Source organism: Limulus polyphemus, unplaced genomic scaffold (assembly GCF_000517525.1).
Source record: "Limulus polyphemus unplaced genomic scaffold, Limulus_polyphemus-2.1.2 Scaffold120, whole genome shotgun sequence".
Lineage (NCBI taxonomy): Eukaryota > Metazoa > Arthropoda > Merostomata > Xiphosura > Limulidae > Limulus > Limulus polyphemus.
In genome coordinates, this window is record NW_013665730.1 from 960,478 (window position 1) to 984,169 (window position 23,692).

At 34.8% G+C, this 23,692-nt stretch overlaps 1 protein-coding gene across 5 annotated transcripts in view; it reads left to right on the forward strand.

The window, feature by feature from the left end:
• The window catches only part of LOC106472414 (cadherin-like and PC-esterase domain-containing protein 1), a 188,017-nt gene that overhangs the window by 124,267 nt on the left and 40,058 nt on the right, over positions 1 to 23,692 (forward strand). For 4 of the 5 annotated variants that reach the window (XM_022401816.1, XM_022401824.1, XM_013933065.2 and 1 more), the window contains 6 exons: positions 4,271 to 4,427; positions 12,214 to 12,356; positions 15,426 to 15,642; positions 16,101 to 16,219; positions 19,116 to 19,200; positions 21,782 to 21,968. In XM_022401816.1, the coding sequence (XP_022257524.1) occupies positions 4,271 to 4,427; positions 12,214 to 12,356; positions 15,426 to 15,642; positions 16,101 to 16,219; positions 19,116 to 19,200; positions 21,782 to 21,968 (908 nt within the window). The remainder of the gene's footprint in view (positions 1 to 4,270; positions 4,428 to 12,213; positions 12,357 to 15,425; positions 15,643 to 16,100; positions 16,220 to 19,115; positions 19,201 to 21,781; positions 21,969 to 23,692) is intronic. The other variant, XM_022401829.1, reaches the window with a different exon arrangement.

A 23,692-nucleotide genomic window follows, 5' to 3' on the forward strand; every position in this document is an offset into this window, starting at 1 on the left:
TGTTTCACCTTTATGATTTTAAAAGCAAGAGAATGGACTGGTCTTATTTAATCTACCATTTGCGAAACTTCTTTACAGCAGATATTTCTTCGTAGAGGTTAATCTTTTGATAGCTTATTACCAGTTTTATATTTAATGTATTTTAATCACAACTATAAGCTTCCAAAAAATGGCCAACCATTTTTACAAAAAAAAATGTTTTTCCTAAATGTTTTGGATCAACGAGTAGAGAGAAATATTTATGTCACAAATTAATTATATTTTGTTACACTGCAAAGCGTCAAAGCTCTGCTAAAGAAGCACTAGAGCTAATAATATTGCCATTGTACTCCAAGAATACTATAATCAAGAGGAAAATTGTGACTTCAAAAGTGATTTTGGATTACGACAGCGTAGGTGTAAATAGAAGTACTTACAAAAGATGAGAGAAATTTGTCGTATAGGGTCAGTGTGACATTATCAGATGGTCTGTCTGTCTGTCTGTTGGAGTAACTGAATACACAACACTACATCGTAGTTGGACGTTAGTTAACGACCCTAAATGTAACCCTAATTCACGAGGGAGAAATTTATTTAAATAACAAAACTATTCATGGCTAGTTAATTAGTCAATTTGAACAACCTAATTTATTCCAAACGGTCCAAGTTTGCCTAGCGTCTCCCCCTCCTAGTGTCTTAATTAATGTAAGAAGACCACGAGCTGCTTAAACTGTCTTCCGTCTCTAAGTGTATAGGACATTAAACTGGAACCATTTCCATGTAATTGTGTTCAGTGTTAACGAGAAAACATATTTATTCGGTGAGGAAAATCTGAACCAGGATAAATATGCTATCATGAATTACGCAAATTAAACAAGTTATTTTTATGACGTTGAGTACTCAGTGTCCTTTCTCCCAATTATTATATTAATGCGGAAATTTTGTCCTATATTTCTTGATTTATACACAGCATACAGCTTCACTTTCCTCGAAATGTGTGTGGGTTATGTAGTGTCTGTAGTATCTGTTTGGCAATAAAATAATTATTCTGACACAAATGGAATAGTTACCTACGAAAATATAAGTACCGTTTATCATTCTGTCGAATGAAATGTTATTATAAATCTTTAGGTAAAACAGCGATAATGAACATTAATGGGGACACTTTTAATCCAAAAGTAACAATGTGTTTTACTCGCTGAAACCATTTGGCATTTCTTGAGCTTTTTTTTTTTATAAATGATTCATTTTCTGATGTTCATCTTCATTAACTGAGATTTATGTTATATTTTTATCATATATCACATTCTAGTTGTTTCTCTTACTTTATGACTTTCTGCTGATTCGTAGTTCGTCAATTAGGTCCTAAAGTTCGTTACTCTATAAAGTTTTTCCACCTATAATATATGTATCATTACTAGTAATTGCAATGTTTAACTTTCTTATTTTACATCACTTTAGTCTCTACTTGTCTAAGATTGTACTTTAGGAGGTTATACTGTCTAAGTTTTTCCTATATCAGACGCAGACCACAGAAATCAAACTTATAAAAATTTCAAATGACAAAATGGCTCTTTTATGTGCCTTTTCCGTGGTTGCTCTCAAATGTAACGGACAAGCTTATTTGCTTGTAACCAGTTTGCTCGCCTGAAGATTTAACCTGCTTCGAAAGTGCGCATGGAGAACATTTTAAATGTTAGATCACATACCGGTCAATATACGTTCGGTAGGAACCACATGTTTTCAATCAACTCATTACCATGCTATTTTTATGCGTTTGTTGATATTTTGGGGTTCTATGCATCAAGAAGTGAAATGTGACATCACGCCGCTTATAGATTTCTATTAGTTTGTTTTCACGTGAAATTGTAATTTTTTGTCTTCCTACTTTATTCTGTAAATGAAATAATGATCTTTCCGTGTTCCAGACTGAAGACCAACGAGTGCGAAAATGAGTGTTTTAATGAATATTGGTCTGGTCTGCATTTAGGTAAAATTATATGTTAACGTGTAAATACGATTCGGTTTCTGAATATTCTAATCCACTTTTAAAGTTAACATTCAAATAACACAATACACTTAAAACTGTAAATCCAAAGGGTGATTTAACTTTCGGTTATTATGTATATATTACGCAATATTTGTACTGGCGTACTTGTGTTCCGTGATGGTACTAAAGTAACCAAGTGTATTGAATGTCTGATCAATTGTCCATGAAAATTTCATGCATTAAACGCCAGACTAGAATATGTATTGTACCATTCGACACTCATCACGGTTAGTTTACTTGAATTGTTTAGTATTTCTTAGCATATTCAGATGACAACTGATTAGCCTTCTCAACTACTCCTTAACGTAACTATAGTACGGCTTTTCAGTGCCTAGCGTCACGAGGAGAAATATTTCGTCATTACCAGTTGTTTCTACTAAATTATAATGGAACAATATGATTGTACACATAACCTGTTATAATGGAACAATATGATTGTACACATAACCTGTTATAATGGAACAATATGATTGTACACATAACCTGTTATAATGGAACAATATGATTGTACACATAACCTGTTATAATGGAACAATATGATTGTACACATAACCTGTTATAATGGAACAATATGATTGTACACATAACCTGTTATAATGGAACAATATGATTGTACACATAACCTGTTATAATGGAACAATATGATTGTACACATAACCTGTTATAATGGAACAATATGATTGTACACATAACCTGTATTGGCTTCTTCCAAACTATACAATTTTTTCTTATTTAAACATTTGTTTTAGATTTGAATTTTTTGTTCGTTTGTTTGTGTGTTTCTCTATTAGAACAACAACACTAGTGTCTGACAAGCAGTTTATGTCACGAAAATCAAATCCATTAGATATTGTCAAAACTTGCAGTATTTCTTTATCTTTTATCTTATTCGCAGAATTTACTAACAAACATATAACATGATGTTGTGAAACATACAGCTTAAGCTGAACGTTAACTCTGGTGGCATAAAATTTGATGTTGTGAAACATACAGCTTAAGCTGAACGTTAAATTTGGTAGCATAAAATGACTGGTAAAACATACTCATGAAATCTTTGTTGTTTCTCTAAATGCGTTGTTGAGATTAGATTTCGAACATGCTGGCTAGTCAGACATGTTTATCAACATGTATATGTAATAGAAGAAGCAATGAAGAATGTAAGTGTGTGCTGTAAAACTCCACTTGATAATGGCAATCAAATCAAATTATTCGATGTAAGTGTTAATATACACTTTATATATTTGTATTTATATTTTGTGTTTATCGTAAAGCTACTAAGGCTATCAATCTGCCGATGTACCTAATTTTGAACAACTACTGACCAGAGGGAAAGCAACCAAACAGCAGCACCCTACCACTATCATCCACGCTGATGCATTTACTGTCATTCTTATAACGCACCCAAAACTTACAGTGCGGAGAAATTTTGTGGTATTGCACGTATTTGAACGCGGCTTACCAGTTCCGAAATCCAAAGTTCTACCACAGGACCAACCTACATTCTTCGCTTTATGTTAGGAGATGAAATATTTGAAACTCAGACATTTGTTTATAACATGGAGCTATTACATTATTATTAACGTTCAATCTCCTTTTCTTTTTCTTTTTGCTAAGTGTTTAAAATCTTCAACACATGAAGGTGTAATATTCTTAGTATTTGCTACCAAGTGATTATCACCCCCACCCAGTGGCACAGCGGTATGTCTGCGGACTTACAACGCTAGAATCCGGGTTTCGATACCCGTGGTGGGCAGAGCACAGATAGCCCATTATGTAGCTTTGTGCTTAATTACAAACAAAGTGATTAAAGTCCTCCAAGTGGAAATGCAACTTTGTTACTAAGCTTCTATAGTTCTGAACAAATTGAAATGTTACATTATTGCTAACTGTTTAAAGTTGTCTAGTAAATGGAGATATAACGTTGTCATTCAGGTCTTCCATACGTGTGGACATAACTTTGTTAATTTTTTAACCCCTCCAGTAAATGGGGGTGAAACGTTCTTCCGGTATGTGCTAGCGCCTCAATATATGTAAGCCTGTTGGCAAGTGATTAAAAGTCCTCAAATACAGGAAGGTATTATGCTGTTACCAAGTGCTTACTCTGTAATAAATGACTACAGTGTTTTGCTATTATTTGCGGATATTACGTCATTGCAGTAAGTGCGTTTCAGATTGACATATTCTGTGCACGGAGATGTTATGTTATTATTAAGTGCTTAATTTGTGTTTCATATTTTGCAGATGAGCCGAAAATACGCCTCCACCATGAGAAGCCGTCCGTTCTTCCGTTGTCGTCCGTTCCGAGACCTCCTGCTTTTGATAGTTAGTTTTGCTTTTGTATCATGCTACTTATGTTACCTCCTTTGGGCTCCGCCTGTATATCTCTCACCTTATGTCGGTAAGTGTTGATACCTTACAGCTGAAAAACTTTTTGGTTTAAAATTACCTTCCACAGCAGACCCAGTTTTTTGATATTCTGTCACAAAATTGATTATGATTCTGTGGAGCTAGTCATTAGGTTCTTAACACTCTGAACAGAATACTTGTCTTTACAAAATTGATTGCTATTTTCTATACCAAGAGTTTTTAACATATCTTTGAGAGTCAAGCTCCACTTTGCCAATAACGTGTAACTTGGCACACACACAGAGACATAAGATTAGCTTTGTTTTTCATCAACATAGGTTTGGGAGTCAAGTTCCACTTTACCAATAACGTGTAACTTGGCACACACACAGACATAAGATTAGTTTTGTTTTTCATCAACATATGTTTGGGAGTCAAGCTCCACTTTACCAATAACGTGTAACTTGACACACACATACGATTAGTTTTGTTTTTCATTAACATATATTTGGGAGTCAAGTTCCACTTTACCAATAACGTGTAACTTGGCACACACATATAAGATTAGTTTTGTTTTTCATCAACATATATTTGGGAGTCAAGCTCCACTTTACCAATAACGTGTAACTTGGCACACACACAGACATAAAATTAGCTTTGTTTTTCATCAACATATGTTTGGGAGTCAAGCTCCACTTTACCAATAATGTGTAACTTGGCACACACACACACACACAGACATAATATTAGATTTGTTTTTCATCTCCACGAAACTGCATTTTGTGTGCTATGCAACTGTACGTTCGTTTCGAACAGAGAGTCACTGAAACCTGGCCAAATAAGTCTTCTCTAATTAGTTCTCTGTTTTATAAGCGCAGCTTTCTAGATTTAAATAAATGTCGTCATAAGCGTATGTCTAAAAACATAAATGTTATCTATGAAATCCCGATATTTATAAGCTGTACACTTCAATGCAATGAAATATGTTATACTACTTCCCAGAAAGTTTGACGCCCCTGTCCCCCCCTCGTGATGTACTGTACTAATTAACTGCTTTAAACTTTGTTATATGCTATACATTTCCACTGCAATTATCAGTTAGTCCGAAAAATTAAATGAACAATATTTTGATTTTTCTTCTACAACCAAGGGAATAACAGGACTAAATTATAACGTGTTCAATTTTATAAACCTTTGAATAGAGTTAATGACTAGTTTCGTTGACAATATATCGCTAGTTGTATTGTATAGAATATGAATACCCAAAAGTTCAAGGTATTCAGAGGTAGGGTCTAACTGAATCAGCTTGTCTGTAAAAGACTCAGCTAGGAAAAAAAGAGAGACGCTCAGTGACCTGCATGCTCTCTCTCTCTCATACACACATACTTTCGGCAACAATCATGATCTGCATCAAACAGCTGCCGACATTTTGGGCTATCCTCTTCTACTCTTCCGCCAGTGCTCCCCAAGCATTAATGTACATAACCACCATGGAGGTTTCTGAGATGATCTACGAGATTTAGATCAAGACTTACTGCTAACCAATTCATAGTTGCTTTAGTTTATTTTTGAAAGTAACTGATCAGAATCCTCGCAGCGGATCAACATCTGATCAAACAGCAGAATCCGATACCACAGCGGTATCTCGTCTAGCAGTCAGTCCTCCCTCTAAAGCATATATCATACTGATTCCTCGATTGTGCTAAACGATGTTGCACTGATGAGCTCATTCGCTTTTACTTTTTCAAACCTGGACACGTCGATCGAACGTTCACTCACCCATGAGAACGTAGTCAATCCAGTGTAGTAAATGCAGACACTCACTAGAACTACTGTCAATCCTGTACAGTAAATATAGACACTCGTTAAAACCCCAGCAATCCTGTACAGTAAATGCAGACACTCACTAAAACTACTGTCAATTCAGTACAGTAAATGCAGACACTCACTAAAACTACTGTCAATTCAGTACAGTAAATACAGACATTCACTAAAACTACTGTCAATTCTGTACAGTAAATACAGACACTCATTAGAATTACTGTCAATCCTGTACAGTAAATGCAGGCACTCATTAAAACTACTGTAAATCCTGTACAGTAAATATAGACACTCATTAGAACTACTGTCAATCCTCTACAGTAAATACAGACACTCATTAGAACTACTGTCAATCTTCTACAGTAAATACAGACACTCATTAGAACTACTGTCAATCCTCTACAGTAAATACAGACACTCCTTGGAACTACTGTCAATCCTGTACAGTAAATGCAGACACTCCTTGGAACTACTGTCAATCCTGTACAGTAAATGCAGACACTCACTAGAATTACGATCAATCCTGTGCAGTAAATATAGACACTCACTAGAACTACTGTCAATCCTGTATAGAAAATATACGCATACATTAGAACTGTTGTAAATCCTGTGCAGTAAATACAGACTCTCACTAGAACTGCTGTAAATCCTGTGTAGTAAATACAGACTCTCACTGGAACTGCTGTAAATCCTGTACAGTAAATACAAACACTCATTAGAACTCTGTCAGTCCTATGCAGTAAATACAGACACTCGGTATAATTTTATAAATCCTGTGCAGTAAATACAGACATTCAGTATAATTTTATAAATCCTTTGGAGTAAACTTGCATTGTTGAAGTAGGTTTTCTCGCCCTAGATTCAGAATTATAACGTCTGTTTCCTACTGCTTGGCCATTGATTATTATTCCAATTTCTGTTCTTAAATACGCATTTAATTCACCAGTAGGTGACACAGTCACACTGTATATAAAAACAAATTCAAACTTGAAGCTGTCATCGAAATAAAAATAATTACCCCTGAAAATATAATGATTCATTGACTTTCCAGGGTGAGTAGAACATGTATAATGCTCCAAAACAGCCTTGCTTTCTGACTGTAGGATATGTAAAATGTGTTCCTAATGAAATTTCAAGTTTTTGGGATCAGAAAAGAACCCAAATAATCTTGGGGCTTTCCGAAAAACTGACTTTCCCTCTTCTTGGTTAAAAGGGAGTTGCCTTTTATCTCTGAAGGAAACTCCACTTTCCGAAAGAGCTAGGGTTATTGTGTTTCTTTTCTGATGCGTGACTTTTTATTTTGATCCTGCTTGCTTTGGAATGTCGTGAGTAAATATTTGGATTTGTATTGGAGTGTAATTTTCCTGGCCGTAAATAAATGTTTGCCCTTTTAACACTTGGCGCAATGGCTACTATTATGCATACTATGAACATTCATGCAATACTTTCAAAGCACCCTATACTTTTTGGGTACGAAAACTTCAAGAAGACTGCCTTTTAGCACTACGCATGCGCAAAGATCAGATTGTGAAATTTTCGTGAATTATATGTATTTTATTAGCTTTCTAACTTCGCGATTCCATAAATTATGAAAAATTAAATTGTAAAAAATTGTGTATACTATTACAACATAAAGTATATTAATTTTTTGCCTATGTATATCTCTTAGTGTTACTAATAGTGTAACAGATGGTAGTCTTTACACGTTTTTCTCAGATATTACCTAACTCCGCGCAAGTATATTTCATTACTCTATGTTGGAAAATTCTAAACTTGACACATGAAAGCTGAGAAAACACTAGTTGATAATATCAAATCATTTAACCTATATAAAACCTTCGAGAAAATAAATTTATGGCCATTACTAGGAGATCGGATAATTTACTTCAGCGTCTCGTAAATTAGGAACGAGTTATGAGCTAGTCGATTAGGATAAACAAAACAAGCACTATTGTTTCATGTGTATATATTCATTTGATTATAATACATGATGGAAGTTTAATGAAATGGGGAAAATGTTAAACAGAAAAGAAATGTAAACCTGTTGTCCCAGAAGGCCTGTGAGTTAGAAAATACGTGTAATATGTATAACAGGAAACTATTAAATGATAAACGTGACATGTTCAGCTTATGGTTATTGTTTTTTTTTAAGGTTGCAATTTAATTTGTTTTCAATCTTAGGACGTACTACCGACAAAAGACAGACCATTAAAAAGTTCTGCTTACAAACCTCATTAACAAGCTTGTAACTTTCAATGGATCCTGTAATTTATATATTTAAAAACACGATCTGCATTTCTGAAAGTGGTTTGTATTTCAATAACGCAACTTTGAAAAACAATATTATCACCATGGTGCTGACTGTCAACCTGAAAAGAGAAAAGTAGTAACAACAAAATTGTAATGCTTGTGAAAGTAAACCGGGTCGTAACCCTAGTTTATCATACACCTGCCATCAATAATAATTTCTGAGCAGTTTCTAAGCAGTACAGCTCAAATCACTCAAGAAGTGAATCTACTACTTGAATATCATCATTTATTAATTAAAGGTAAACTACAATTGTACACTTCGCATTGAAATATAATATGCTTAAGTTTATAATGTCAACTCTGAGTTAGCTACCTGGGTTTACTTTAAGATACCAATCAGAAAAGTTACAGCTAAGATAATTTTGTTTGTTTCGGATATTTGAAAGACCATCTGCGCTAGCCATCCCTAATTGTGAACTGATAAACTAGAAGAAAGACAGCTAGTCAGCAACACCAACCGCCAACTTTTATAAAGCTACTGTAATCGAATAGTAGGCTTTTGACTATCACTCTTATAACGCACCCATGATCCCAAAGTGCGGAGCGCGATTGTTTTATTGGTATAACGGGACTCGAACCATATTCTCTGATCTAATGTCCGGCGCACTAACCTCTTGGCCTTGCCCGGCCCAAGTTAAGATGTTATATATCCATGATGCAATCTGTTTATTAAAACACTCATGGAAAACAACTCGTTAGTTTGAGTTGAATGTATTAATTCATCAACTGGGTCCCGTCGCTGTTTCGGGTTTATGATTCTTAAAACAACACTTTTGTAATAGATTATATGAGATCCAGCCAATAGGCGAGATCAATAGTTCAATTCGTCTAAACAATTAAATAATATGTTTGTTTGTAATTAATCACAAAGCCACACAATGAGCTATCTGTGCTCTACCCACACGGGTATCGAAACCCGGTTTTTAGCGTTGTAAGTCCACAGACATTCCACTGTACCACTGGGGAGGGCTCGTCTGAACAAAAGAAAGGTAGCAAGATTTATCTTCTATGTTTTACATAAGTGAAAGCATGTGTGGATTTGATTTTAAAAACTTCAGTTATATTGACTTATATTCAAACTGCAGCTTTACAAACTTAGATACGGATCTTAGATATTGGTATCTTATTTTGACAGTGTCATAATACAAAAATTTTCGCCGGTATAAATATTTTCTTAAACTTAAAAACAAATCACGATTCTTCAGAGTTCAAACAGCACAGTGAAGCACCTCTAAGTTCTAATATGTTTTGGAGTCGAAATGATATATGATATATCATAATATCTACTTATTTCGATACTAATGTTTACCTTATTTTTGTTATTATTCCAGTCGTGATATTTTAACATTTTATGTGTTTCTGCTGTGCTGTTAGTCATCACAATTTAACCTTGTTTTCTGTGTTTCTACTATGGTATTAGTCATCACAAGTTAACCTTGTTTTATGTGTGTGTACTGCTATGCTATTAGTCATCACAATTTAACCTTTTTTTCTGTGTTTCTGCTATGCTATTAGTCATCACAATTTAACGCTATGCTATTAGTCATCACAATTTAACCTTGTTTTCTGTGTTTCTGCTATGCTATTAGTCATCACAATTTAACCTTGTTTTCTGTGTTTCCTGCTATTAGTCATCACAAGTTAACCTTGTTTTCTGTGTTTCTGCTATGCTATTAGTCATCACAAGTTAACCTTGTTTTCTGTGTTTCTGCTATGCTATTAGTCATCACAAGTTAACCTTGTTTTCTGTGTGTGTACTGCTATTGTACTCTCAGTCAAATCTTATCCATTCCATGTTTTTTGACGTTCTGTCAGTTATCATGTATTATTCGTCTCTAACTCTGTTGTTTTCACCATATTTTATCCCGTCTTGCGTATTTTTACTATTCAGTGTGTCAAGATATTTTATGTATTTCGTGATGTATTCTGAGTCATTACATCTACACATATATATCAAGTATTTTTGTTATTCTGTAAATTACCACATTTTATGGCGAGTGTCAGTTGCCGCAAAATCACGATCCGCACTGGTTACTCTATAAGAGTTAACAGTAAAATCTCACTATTTTATCAGACATGAGTAGCCCAAGAGTTAGTGGTGGGTGTTTTTGACTAGTTTCCTTCCCTCTAATCTATCAGTTCCTAAAGTAGTGGGGTGCGGGCTATGAGCAGAAAGCCCTTGTGTAGCTTTGCGTGAAAATTCTGAAACAAACAATTGTCATTGAAAAGTGTAGTTTTGCCTCACCGTGGTTCTATTGTACTATAAACCATTATTCCTTACTTTGTGTGGTTTTCCTGCACTATCAACCATCATGCACACCTAGGAAAATTGCGACACAGTTTTTAAGTTAAAGCAAAAACCTCTTAATAATTATACCATAATTTACCTTTGAATAATTTATAAAGAAAATATAAAATATCCATAAAAATTATTGTTACGAAACAGAACTATAGATGAAATTATATCCGAAAGAGTAAAGTTGTTATGAAGAATGACACCAAAATTATATAAGATAATAAATATATAATGGTTGATAGTGCAGCAAAACCACATGAAATGATAAGGGTTGAGAGTGCAGCAAAACCACAGAAAGTAATAAGATATAAAAGCTGATAGTGCAGCAGAACCATAAAAAGGTGTGCATGATGGTTGATAGTGCAGCAGAACCATAAGAATTTGCACTCATCTGTATGAAGAACTACCTGGCATAGTCACTCTATCTCCGGTATATATATGTCGCTTTTCAGCTATCCAGAGTGTCTCAAAGTCGAAAACCGCCGAATAGCCAAAACCGAGATTTCTTATTTTCGTTCATCATCATCTTTATTCAACAGGCCTAGCATCTACCTAGTTCTAGCATAACTATAATTTTGTCATCATTTGATAAAGCAAAAAAGTCTTCACGATCTTGTCTACCTATTTTGTTATTATTATATGCAAAATTTATAAAGCTTTAGAACAGAATATACACTATAACCTAGTAACCCACGTACGCCATCTTATAAAAAAGTAAACAAACAAGTATTAGGGAAAAATTATAAACAAGATAGAGATGGAAATGGACATATCACTTGATAGGCTAATGATCACATAGCAGATTAAAACGTATCAACTTTACATGGAGAATAAAATCCTTACATTACTGGCGTTGTCACTGGCAAAACAAATACAACCAGAATTTCCAATCTTTAAACGTATTCTATTATAAATTAGTCATAAAAGTAGCATTCCAAAGTTAACTAAAGGAAAGGTATAATGATGAAAGCCAAGATTCTATTCAAACACCAAGCTCTCGATAGACAAAGTGGGGAAGCCAATAATATAACTTTTATTCTCCATGTAAAGTCGAGACGGCTTAGTCTACTATGTGATCATTAGCTGGATCAGGTGATATGTCCACTTTCATTCCTATCCTGTTTGGTTCCTTTTTCAACTTCAATAGCCAGTCATAAATAGCTGTTATATTTAGCGATAATTTTTTTCCTAATACTTGTCATTATTACGCGCCTTAGCTTCATTTCAAAAAAAAGGCTGAGGAGGATAAAGCTGATCTTGCATGCATGCCTCCTCCCCCCCCCCCCCCCATTGACTAGAAGTGTCTCACAGAAACTATCATTTGGTCCCTCCTCGAGCTTGGAGGCGCCTTTGTCGCACACACATTTTATAACTCGAATTACACTTGTTAAATCATTTTCAATTTTCCCAGGACCACAGTTATCGTCGTTGGACGGAGTCGGTAACGCCCTCCAGCGGAATATACTGTCTCAAAACAAGAAGTCCGTAAATCTAAACACTTCAGAGAGTCAATCCTTTCGGGATATTAGTAAGCTGGAAAAACTTCTGTTAGAGGTAAATAAACTCAGAATAAGTAGGTTTTTATATTTCTTATAGGTTTACCTTAATATTGTTGTTATTTATATAATATCTATATTACGCTGTAAATCTTGATAAAAGTTCTTTAAATACAACTCTATTGTGGAAATGTTTACACTAAATAGAAATTTTTGATTTTTTAATTAAGGAGTGAATTGTTTACACATTAATAAGAAGTCATTGGTTTTATATTAGAGTTGTAATAATACTGTCAGAATAACTAACTCTATTTAACCTTTATGTTTGTCCAATGTGAAAATATTTTCACACTAGAAAATGTAAAATGTTTTGAAAGATAAAAATATTATTGCAAAACTTATATTTACTACAATATTCACGTCATATCGAAATAGTAATTTTACTCTTTTGTAATACGTGGGGAAATATTTAAAAACTATAGATATATCCTATAAATATATAAGTTATATTTGTTTGTTTTTGAATTTCGCGCAAAGCTACACGATGGCTATTTGCGTTAGCCGTCCCTAATTGAGCAGTGTAAGACTAGAGGGAAGGCAGCTAGTCATCACCACCCACCGCCAACTCTTGGGCTACTCTTTTACCAACGTCACATAACGCCCCCACGGCTGAAAGGGCGAGCATGTTTGGCGTGATGGGGATTCGAACCCGCGACCCTCAGATTGTGAGCCAAGACCCTAACCACCTGGCCATGCCTATAAGTTCAATACTTAACGTTTAGTGCAAAAAAAAATGCCACGGTCTAGAAAACTCAGTACAAATAAAAAGGTTTTATGTGCATAAATCATTTTATGTGAATGTGTTCAAAAGAGGAAAATATTACACAGTAGTTATTTTTCAGAATAAAAACCATATTATGACTGGTGTCACTCAAACGTTCAAACATTAAGTGTTTTTTTTGTAAAATGGGGTGTTTTCTTCCCGTTTTTAACGTACTCGTGTGCTCAACCAATCAGGCTAAAGTTGTACGCCAAATAATTTTAACAGTTGTTGAAAGCAGTACAGTGTTGCAATTAATTTTTTCAAAGTGCTGTTTATTAATTAGACACTCAAGCTACACAAGAGAAAAATGTACAGTATCAACGTTTCATCAGGAAATGATTATTTGATAGCTACAAGGAAATATGTTTAAAAAATAAAAGAGCCCACATCTACCATTACACGCATGCGCTAGGTAATATAACTGAGAATTATCTCGTATATGATTCTATTTCCAGTTCTAGATCATGTATAATAAATTGGTTATTTCCATACATAATGATATATGTTGCTTTCTATAAGTGCTTTTTATGGGTTAGTTATTCAAATTAAATAAATATATATTATACAAATGGAAAAACTACTTTTTTTAAATAAAAGAAATATATAATTAACAAATAGAAAACAACTTGACAGTCGGTTAAGAGTAGCGATAGGCACTGCATGTGTTTTCTTTCTCCCCCCCCCCCCATTGGTCATCCGTTTTATATCAGGGACAGCTGTGCCTGAGCTTTGAGGTCTCTGACCTGGCTGTTAACCTATATTGCATTAGATGTCATTTATGATGGAAATAGCAAATACTTTCTGAGTCAGGCTTTTTTACTATACTCAAAAAATAGCCCAGAATCTAGCAACAAATTTAAAATGGTGGTTTATTTCTGTGATTTGCTTTTACAATGATGGTATATTTGTTTATTGATTGATATAAACTTCACATGATGGGAATTCCTGCTTGTTATAATAATGCACATATCCTTATAACTTACTTAGTCTATCGCTTTTTAAATATCCTCTGTAAAAGTGGTTCGAATCTAATCAGACAATAAACTTGGAAGATCCACAATAGCTCCTTAATATAGAACTAAAAGTGCACTAAGGTGACTACATTGTTTACTATCATTATTTGCTTTTGCTTTTATACAGCGAGCAGTGAAGTCTAGGATCATATTTATTAAGACTAACAATCCCAATATATATTCATATTTAATTCCTACTTCAAGATAATGTAGGAAAAAGACGCTTATAAACATTTCTTGAGAATACAGCGTATAATTTCGTCACTAGCATTCTTCACTATCACTAATTACCATATTTTGCTGATGTTTTTAAGAAGCATCGATCATCGAACTAAGAAGAACTCAACAGTACTCCCGCCATTACTGATGTAATCATATTTCAATTTTTGATTCACATGCGGAAGCTGGGGTTGTGATCGTCATTGTGGTGTAATTTCAACTGTTTTAGAAAAAAAATGTTTGAAGATTTTTCAGAAAGTAATGTGGAGATAATCGTTTTATAAAAAAATCTTGCTATTGAAATTTGGTTTTAACTTAAAGCCATTAATCTGAAAAGAGTGCGTCTTGCTTAGATAAGTATTTTGCACATTTGCTAAAACGTGGAGCTGGAATTTTCAACTTGAATTGCAACTTATGCGCATCTGGGCTAAACGGATATGTCAGAGACCTCTAGTTTTCAGATATAGCTGTCGATAAGTTTGAACTACTAACCAAACGAAAGGCAGTCAACACCTGCTGCATCAAAGGCTTTGGTCCAACTCTTTGAGCCGAATAATAGGATTGAATATCACTTTTATAACGTGCCGTGGCGGGAAGTGCGAAAGGTTTAATGATACCACGTCTCAAACCTTGGATCTTTCGATCTGCAGCTCGGCACTACTAAAACGTGAATGCCATTAAAATGATATTTTATTTATTTGGGGGGGGGGGATTGCCACCAAGATACTGTTCTTATTATGATGTCCGATAGATCAAAGGATAAAAAAGGATAAAACTGTTTAATTTGTAGTGCTGATATTAACACTGCAAGCAAGATTTCCAAGCTCTATAAACCTATCTAATGACAGTCAAAACTGGCTTCGTGTTAACCTGAAATGGTGCCACATATGTGTCAAACATAGAAACTAGCATCATGATGTTGCAGTTCTAATCCGACTCCATACTGTTTTTAATTGCATTAAATCTTGTAAGCATGCATTTTAGATCTGTTTTTATTGTAATTTTCGTTGTTGTTACTTATATATTCATTGAACTTATTGTTATGTTAATATTTTATTCAAATATCATTAAGATTGAGACGATGGCTTTAGAAGTGTTACATGTGAGACAGAAAATCGCAATTGTTCGGGGTCAACGCAGCGTAATCTCCCGTGATCTCCCACTGTACGAGAAAACTCTACAAAGTTACAATTTCCTAGTAGCGTCACCTATGTGGTATGAAAGACAAAAGGAAAATAGCAACCGAACAAAATGCTGTCCAGGAAAAAGTAATTCAGATGATTATCAATGTGAGCATATTCCAAAATCAAAAATTTTAAAACTACAATAAATTAATATTCTGATTTCATAAATTGTTTAATTATGAAAAATGAATGTTCAGTCGTTTTCCTCAAATGGAATATTAGAATTAATTATTTCGCAATAATTTAACATAGCTTGTTTCTTGTCCCTAACTTTAGATTTTTACATTCAACGTAACGGTTCATCACTGTTACTTAACAAAATACCAATATATTTTTAACGTTTGGTTTACGTTGCATTTGTTTTGTGAACAACTCTACGTATGACTGCTAACATGTTATGCTCAACATTTGGTATTAACCATAATAACATATGTGTTTGATTGTTATCTACCACCAGCAATGGATGAGTTTAATGAAAACCTTTAGAACCGCTCTTTTTATTTTAAACACATCCGTTGTGATTCAACTTAACTGTACACTTTTGTATTTTTCATTATTCAAAGATTCAGACGACTCCCGAATCCTGGGTTGGCATCTGATGCTTTGTATGACCTTTAGCGTGAAAGACTTTACGCACTGTTTACAAAAGAAAGAAATGGAACACCTGTCACAAGCACAAAAGGTGAGATTGGGTTTCCAGACAAGTAATAAACCATTCTTTAATTAATTTCATTTATCAGATGTACAAAGTTGCGTTACTGCAGAATATATGATTTTTTTTCTCGGCTTACGTTGCAAAAAAATAAGTATTAATCTTTATTTTAAAATTGCAAGAAACTGACTGATATTAAGCAGACAATTAGTTCTGTTTTCACTGCGTCATCGGATTACTTTTATTAATACCCATCTTATGACCAGAATATGAAAGTGGTTTGTAAGGTATGATTTTGTATTACAAATGAATACCTCAGCTAGAGTAACTTATGTAAGAGTGTTTGTTCATAAAAACAGATGATGATATATATATATATATATATATATATATTCGCCTAGACCACTACTATATCTGTTGTATCCCAGCCAGCCTGATGAGCCCTAGTATTGAGCGAAAGACCTCGTCGACACTGGATATGGCAGATATCCTATGGTTGACAAATTATAACATTTTCTTCTTTGCTTACCCCATGGTTCTTAGAAATACCGAGATTGTTGACTCTTGCCAGGCTCGTGAAAGCTCTTAAGAACTTATTTGATAAATAAGCCAAGTCATTCAGAAAGCTTATTACTGTCAAAGACATTTTTTGATACAGTTGTACATTTAAGTTATCATGGTCGTGTACATAACGTTGACGTAGTGGAGAAGGAGAAAAACAAAGTATGTTTCGAATGGAACCTGGAGAGATGAGTCTAACAGCAACATCTTAGAATAATATAGTTATAGTACAAGACCCCAAATTTTATTGTCGCTATTGTTGTGTTTCACAATAATTGAAACTAATCACCCCACATAACCAACAAAGTTTGCAGAAGTGTTGCGAACAACAAACAAACAGAATTTCCATTTGAATGGCAAGAACAAAGAGTTGGTGAAATCATTTCAGTTTGAAATGAAAGAATTATAAAGAAAACAGTAAAAAATAAAAATAAATTTTCATTGTTGTGATAGACGTGGCTGAAAGTTGCGTCATATCATGGCCTCAGATACTACTCTGTAGTTTCGCATATACTTATGGAGACACTGGCTGTGACGAACGTAAACGTCAAATGCTGGAGAATGTTTTAACAAGTTCTTCAATGTTTAATCAATTCGCTAGGCTTGCGCCCGTGGTTTTATAAAGTGAGGATGCATATTAGTTCACCTTAAGCACGATGCAGTGGGCTATCTGATTATCAAAATGAAGGGGAGGAGACAAATTTTACGAAATGAAGATTTCAAAGTTTGAAGTTTGAATAAAGACTGGCAAACATGAAGCGTGCTAGATTAGTATCGAACTACTTTACAAAAATAAACAAACAGAATTGCGCCTCAGTGGCACAGCGGTATGTTTGCGGACTTACAACGCTAGAAACAGGATTTCGATACCCATGGTGGGCAGAGCACAGACAGCCCTTTGTGTAGCTTTGTGCTTTGCTTTAAACAAAGATTTGATATTGCTGTTTTTCTATATATTGTCAACCTGATCTGATGTAACCAAACTATTTATTGTGTTTCAAAATTTATGTATTTATGTATAAAAGAAGACTGTTCCAAATTACCATACTTCTGAAAGGGTCCAAATACCCCTGGAATATTTTAGTACTTTCTGGAGCTGCCTCGTCGTTTTATCACGTCTGGGTACAGTAGTGGCTATAATATGAGGATTAGTGAGCATGTGAGAAGTGTGGAAGACGTCAACATTGAGTCACAAATAAAATAAGTAGAACTTTATGACACTCAAGACCACAAAGAGACATCCGGGTGACAAAAAATCACATGCATTACTAAAACTCTGAGAAACTTGGTATACCTGGTAACTTTGCTGGCACAATCTGAATCGATTGTTGAAGTATTCTCAAGATAGATTTCAGTCATGTATGTGGTTCTCCAACACTGGTAATTAATTCAATTAAATATTTGCTAATGCGCAACAAAATGTGTAATTTTGATTCAAAAATGTTTCTAGTTCAGGTGTTCCGTGTGCTGGTAAGATTCAAAATATTCCGTCAGGTTTAAAGACATTTCCTCACAACGTGTGCGAGAATTAGGCCTGACGCTGTAATACAAATTAATTAAATCTTTATGATTTCGTGGATGTCATTATATTCATTGTTTGCTTGGAGAATTTTTCTCTTAATTAATTCTAATCGCAAAAATAAGGGTTTTTTTCTTTAGAACTGCTGCTCAACATATTGTAAACATTTTTATGATTTTTAACCACTTATAAGGTAAGAGTTAACACAGATGATTCCGATAATGCTGCTAAGACTATCTCATTTCTCACTAACATTAGTAGTTAATGGCATTAGAACAATAATGATATGCTTTTTCGAAGGAGAAAAAAAAAGTTGTCCACATATTCTGAAGATCTTCAAAATACTGGCAACGTATTGAAAGATTGAAACAACAAAATCAGTTTTCTGACAATTGGGCTCTATTCTACAAGAATTAATCACTCTGACTTAAATCATACTTCACGTTCTTGGCATTCTACACAGGGATGATAATTACCTGTTGTTTCTTTCTTTTCGAACTGCTCTGAATGAATTACACATAGGACTTGTATGCAACGGTGTGAACCCGCGCCTGGTTATGTATTTTTTGTTATTATCAAAATGCTTACATCGTTGCTAGTACAGACAAAGTAGGTAAATATAAAGAAAACGGAGCCAGGAAATAGAAGATGTAATTGACAAAACTAATGGAAAATAACCACCCAGAATTATAAAATAGTGTATTATTATTATGCGGTCATGTATATTTATATAAGTTGTGTATCATCATATTAGAGCCGATAATACCCACGGCCCTCCATGTGGATGTGATTAGTTACAGCTGATATAAACATATGTGACTAAACCGTGTATTTTATTCACAACAGGTTAATCGCATCCCGGGGTTACAGGGTATCTTGTGGAAGAAAGAAGCGTTTTGTTCCACCATGATGAAAGGAAAACAGATGTCAGGTGAGACAATATTATAGTCGATTATTTTTGTTTCTTTATTTTAGAGCAAAGCCACATTGGGCTATCTGTTGTGTCCACCGTGGGGAACCTGACCCACGGATTTGAGCGTCTAAACATATAGTAAAGGTGAAACATAGCCATAGTAATGTGCTATTTTATTGGGCATGTTTCATGTCGTAAAAAGTAATTGTGGTTATATTTGGCAAGTTACGTAAATGTGAACACTTATACATATTTGATTATAACAATATTCGGGAAACATTGGGCAACGTTTTAACCTAATTCATTAGCAAGACCCTGTTGAAAATAATATGTAAGGTGTTTTAAGTCGTTATTTACGTTACATTAAAGAAAAATAATATGTGGAGTTTTTTGGGGTTTTTCTTTACGTTACATTAGATGAATGAATTTTCTACTATCAGTGTAGAGTTTTGTTGTTGAAGTCTTAAGTTTCATTCCTTGTGCCTACAAAGATTAGTAGAGTTTTGTTGTTGAAGTCTTAAGTTTCATTCCTTGTGCCTACAAAGATTAGTAGAGTTTTGTTGTTGAAGTCTTAAGTTTCATTCCTTGTGCCTACAAAGATTATAGGACACACGGAAAAGGCATTAGGTAGGTAGGTCAAATTCGAATGCAGATTCCATTGTCACTCTCTGGTGGTCACTAAGGGCACATGTCAGGCTTAATAACTAACGGTACAGCGGTTCGCCAGTTATAAGCGGACACACAGAGACTTTTATCAAATAACGGTTTAGATTAACTTACTGTGTATACCATCGTGTGGATAGTTAAATTACCCTAAGGTCATTTTACAATAAACTGAAGCGTTGCCTAACTTTATAAAGCTTCTGTACACGTGCAGTGACCGGTGGTGATGAGTCACGTTGTAAACTTGTCCATAGCATAGCTGCTACGCCAACTTTTCATGGTTCATCACGTAATGGTTTTGCAAAATATTTTTTGCTAGAGATATGTCTTAAATCGTTTAATAATTATAGCAGAATGACTTTTCTAAATAATGACATTTATATTCATGGATCGTCACTGTGCTAATCGGCGACTTCGACTAGCGAACGGTAGACAGTATACACATTACCACCTAGTTTTGCATAAACAGTAGTAGGGGTCGCTGATAAAATTATTGCTTTTCTTCCTCCAAGACGAAGAATCTCAAGAATAATGTGCTTTTCTGCTCATGTTGATCTAGGAGTTTAGTTTATTTATCACCGCTTCCATTTTTAGTTGCTAACAATATTTATCTCTGCAGTTCTGAAATTGGGAACGTAGAGTATTGCGTTCTCCACCTCACAAGTAACTGATTATAATGTATTTAATCTATTAGACGACGAATTCCATCAACGCAAAACAGAATCTCGATATGCTAATTTGTATCAGGTGCGAGTTAGGAGAGGAAGCTTCAGAATCGATAGACTAAAGATACTTCAGTATCGACTTGATTCGGAATGTATCCAAATCCCTCATATACTTGGATCTTACGGTTCATACTTCTCAACGCTTCCATTCACAAATTAAGTGCTTCTCGCTTTAAAAAATTGAAAGAAAATAAAGAAAACGTTATTTTGCAAATTAACTCGTTGCTGTCACGTTTAAAAGAAAGCGGATTTCTTCAATGTTTATAACTAATTAGGTTTCAAAAACTAGAGCACTAGAGATTCCACTTTAGAGAATTAAGCGTTATATCTGTTAGGAGTTTTTATGTTGTTTTTTTTTCCTGCTTAGTCTTGACTCAGATTTGATTATTTTATAGCAGGAAACGTACTCTTCTGGCCTCTCGAATGTTGTGTTAGATATATCAACGAACCACAAGATTCATTTAATGTTGTTAAAATTGTGTTTGTTATAGATATGTGTAGTGTTCTTGTAGATGTATCTGCCCTTGTTACACTATTTTAGGGCCCTTGTCGCATTGTTTTATAATATATGCGCACACATCTTATTCAATCGTTTTATTGTAGATGCACCTGCTGTTGTTACAATGTATCCATGTTGATATTTCTACCGTTGTCACATTGACCTAGTGTAAATAAAGCCTTGTGCCGTTGTTGTAGCATTTCATAGTATGTGCACATGTTTTGGTACAGTATGTTATTGCGTAGGTTCACCTGCGATTGTCACAATGTGTTATTTTAGATCAAATGCTCTTGTCGCAACATATTAATGTAGACTCGCGAGCCATTTTTGCAACATGCTATTGTATGTGCACCCGACATGGTCTCAGTGTTTGATTTTAGAAGACTTGCCGTTGTCCCACTGTATTAATCTAGAACCAATGTGTAATTTTAGATGTGCCTTACGTTGTCACTATAACATTTTTGTTTTTATCTGTTGTTGTTGTTGTTGCAATGTAATATTGTATATTTACTTGTTGTTCTTGCATTGTTTTACTGTAGTTTTAAATTATTCCAACTTTTGGCGATATGTTCATTTGACTAAATTCCCTAAGTGTTGAATAGTTATTACTCTAGGATCTTTTTTGTTATCTTAATTTAGTGCAAAAGTTAAAATCTTTAGTCTTGATATTATCATTTAGCAGCTCTTAACTTTTAACAAAACATATTTGCAGCCACCATGCGACAACAACCAATGCCACTTTGTTTTTCGCTGCCGGAACAACGTCAACAGTTCCAGGAAGTGGCGCAAGCATTTGGTACTTCCGCTCAGTGGATATTAAAATCCATGTCATCAGTTGACAAAAGTGGGCCAAAATTATTAGACATTTTCACACAAGAGGGCCAGAGAGATCTTGACAAGTAAGTAGTAGAGATATATAACAGTTACTTCATAGTAAAAATACACAACAGTTTATAGGCTGGGCATGTAGGAAGCTCTGACCTGTAAAGTTGTTTAGTGATGAATAATAGTACGACGGCAACAAACACTGATACGTGTGTGACGGTAACAAACATTTAACTTTTGAATATGTGAAAATATTCCAAAACGTTCAAGAATTAAATGTTTGCTACCGTCGCACACGAGGATTCAACTAAAGTTTTATTTAGTTAACAACTAAAAAAGTTTCCAAAATCATACACGTGTAACAAAGAACGATCATTCAACTCTGTTTGGTTTGAGAAGAAACCTAGCATGGCAGTAACCGTCAATAGCTTATTTTACTTCTGACTAACAGGTTAGAAAATAGCGTTCCTTGTTAGGTTTCATATTAAACATGTCTTTTTTTACAATATAACAACTCTACTTTTATACACAGCTTTACAAGCAGAAAACTGATTCAAAGAACGAATGCTATCACGTGGAGCTCAATAAGTTTGCAGTCCTTATTATCCTGGTTAATTGTATGTGTCCAATTAAAACTTCGGTATAAATCTATATAATAATTTAAGAGGTTTATCTGTATGTCTGTTCCTTTGTCCGTGAAGAAAATATTTCCAACTTCCAGACCTTTGATCACAATGAAACTTTCAAGAGTTCTTGGGTATACCCTGGAAAGATTCTAAAACCACTTATTTTGTACATTTTCTCATTTTTGCGAGTTTGACAGCCAGTGTCTTAGCGATGTTTGAGGGCCCCCTGTGCGACATATAAATTCGGCGCTCCAAACTCATCACTTCTGCCCACTTGCCTCAATATTACCACCAGTGAATGTGTGCATATAAATGTATATGTGTGTATATATATATATATGTGCATTCAATTTTGATTTATATATATTTTTTTTTTCGCCAACTTGGCCCGTTAGAACAATGACCACTTTACGAACTTCTAACCTTTAACCTCAAGCAGTGTAAAAGAGGATTGGTAATCTTCGAATACCATTGGTGATTAATGTGATTAGTTTTTCTTTAAACTATTAACTTTACACCAGTTATAATAACTGCCATATACATAGACATAGACTCATCCCATTAGTTCGATTTGTTAGTCAATCGAGCAATCAGCGCCCTCCTTCGAGTTGGCGCCCTGTGCGAATGCACCTCTCGCGCTATCCGCGGTATAGCCCTGTTGACAGCCATTTGAATTTTCTTCCTTGCTTCTGCTTTAGTGATGGCGAATGACGCAAACTCTCGAAGTCCCGGCTTGATTTAGTTTGTTTTGAATTCCGAGGAAAGCTACTGCTACTCGAGGGCAATCTGCGTTAGTCATCCATAATTTAGCAGCGATAGACTAGAAGGAAGACAGTCAACATCACTAACGTTTGTGCTCCCACAAATAGTAGGATTTACCGTCACATTATAACGGCTGAAAAGGCGAGCATATTCAATGACGAGGACTCGAACTCACGAAGTCCTGTCATACACGTGAAGCCGGCCCGGCATAGCCAGGTGGTTAGGGAGCTCGACTCGCAGTCTGCGGGTCGCGGGTTCGAATCCCCGTCATACCAAACATGCTCGCTCTTTCAGCTGTGGGGGGTGTATAATGTGACGGTCAATCCCACTATTCGTTGATAAAAGAGTAGCCCAAGAGTTTGCGGTGGGTGGTGATGACTAGCTGCCTTCCCTCTAGTCTTACACTCTTA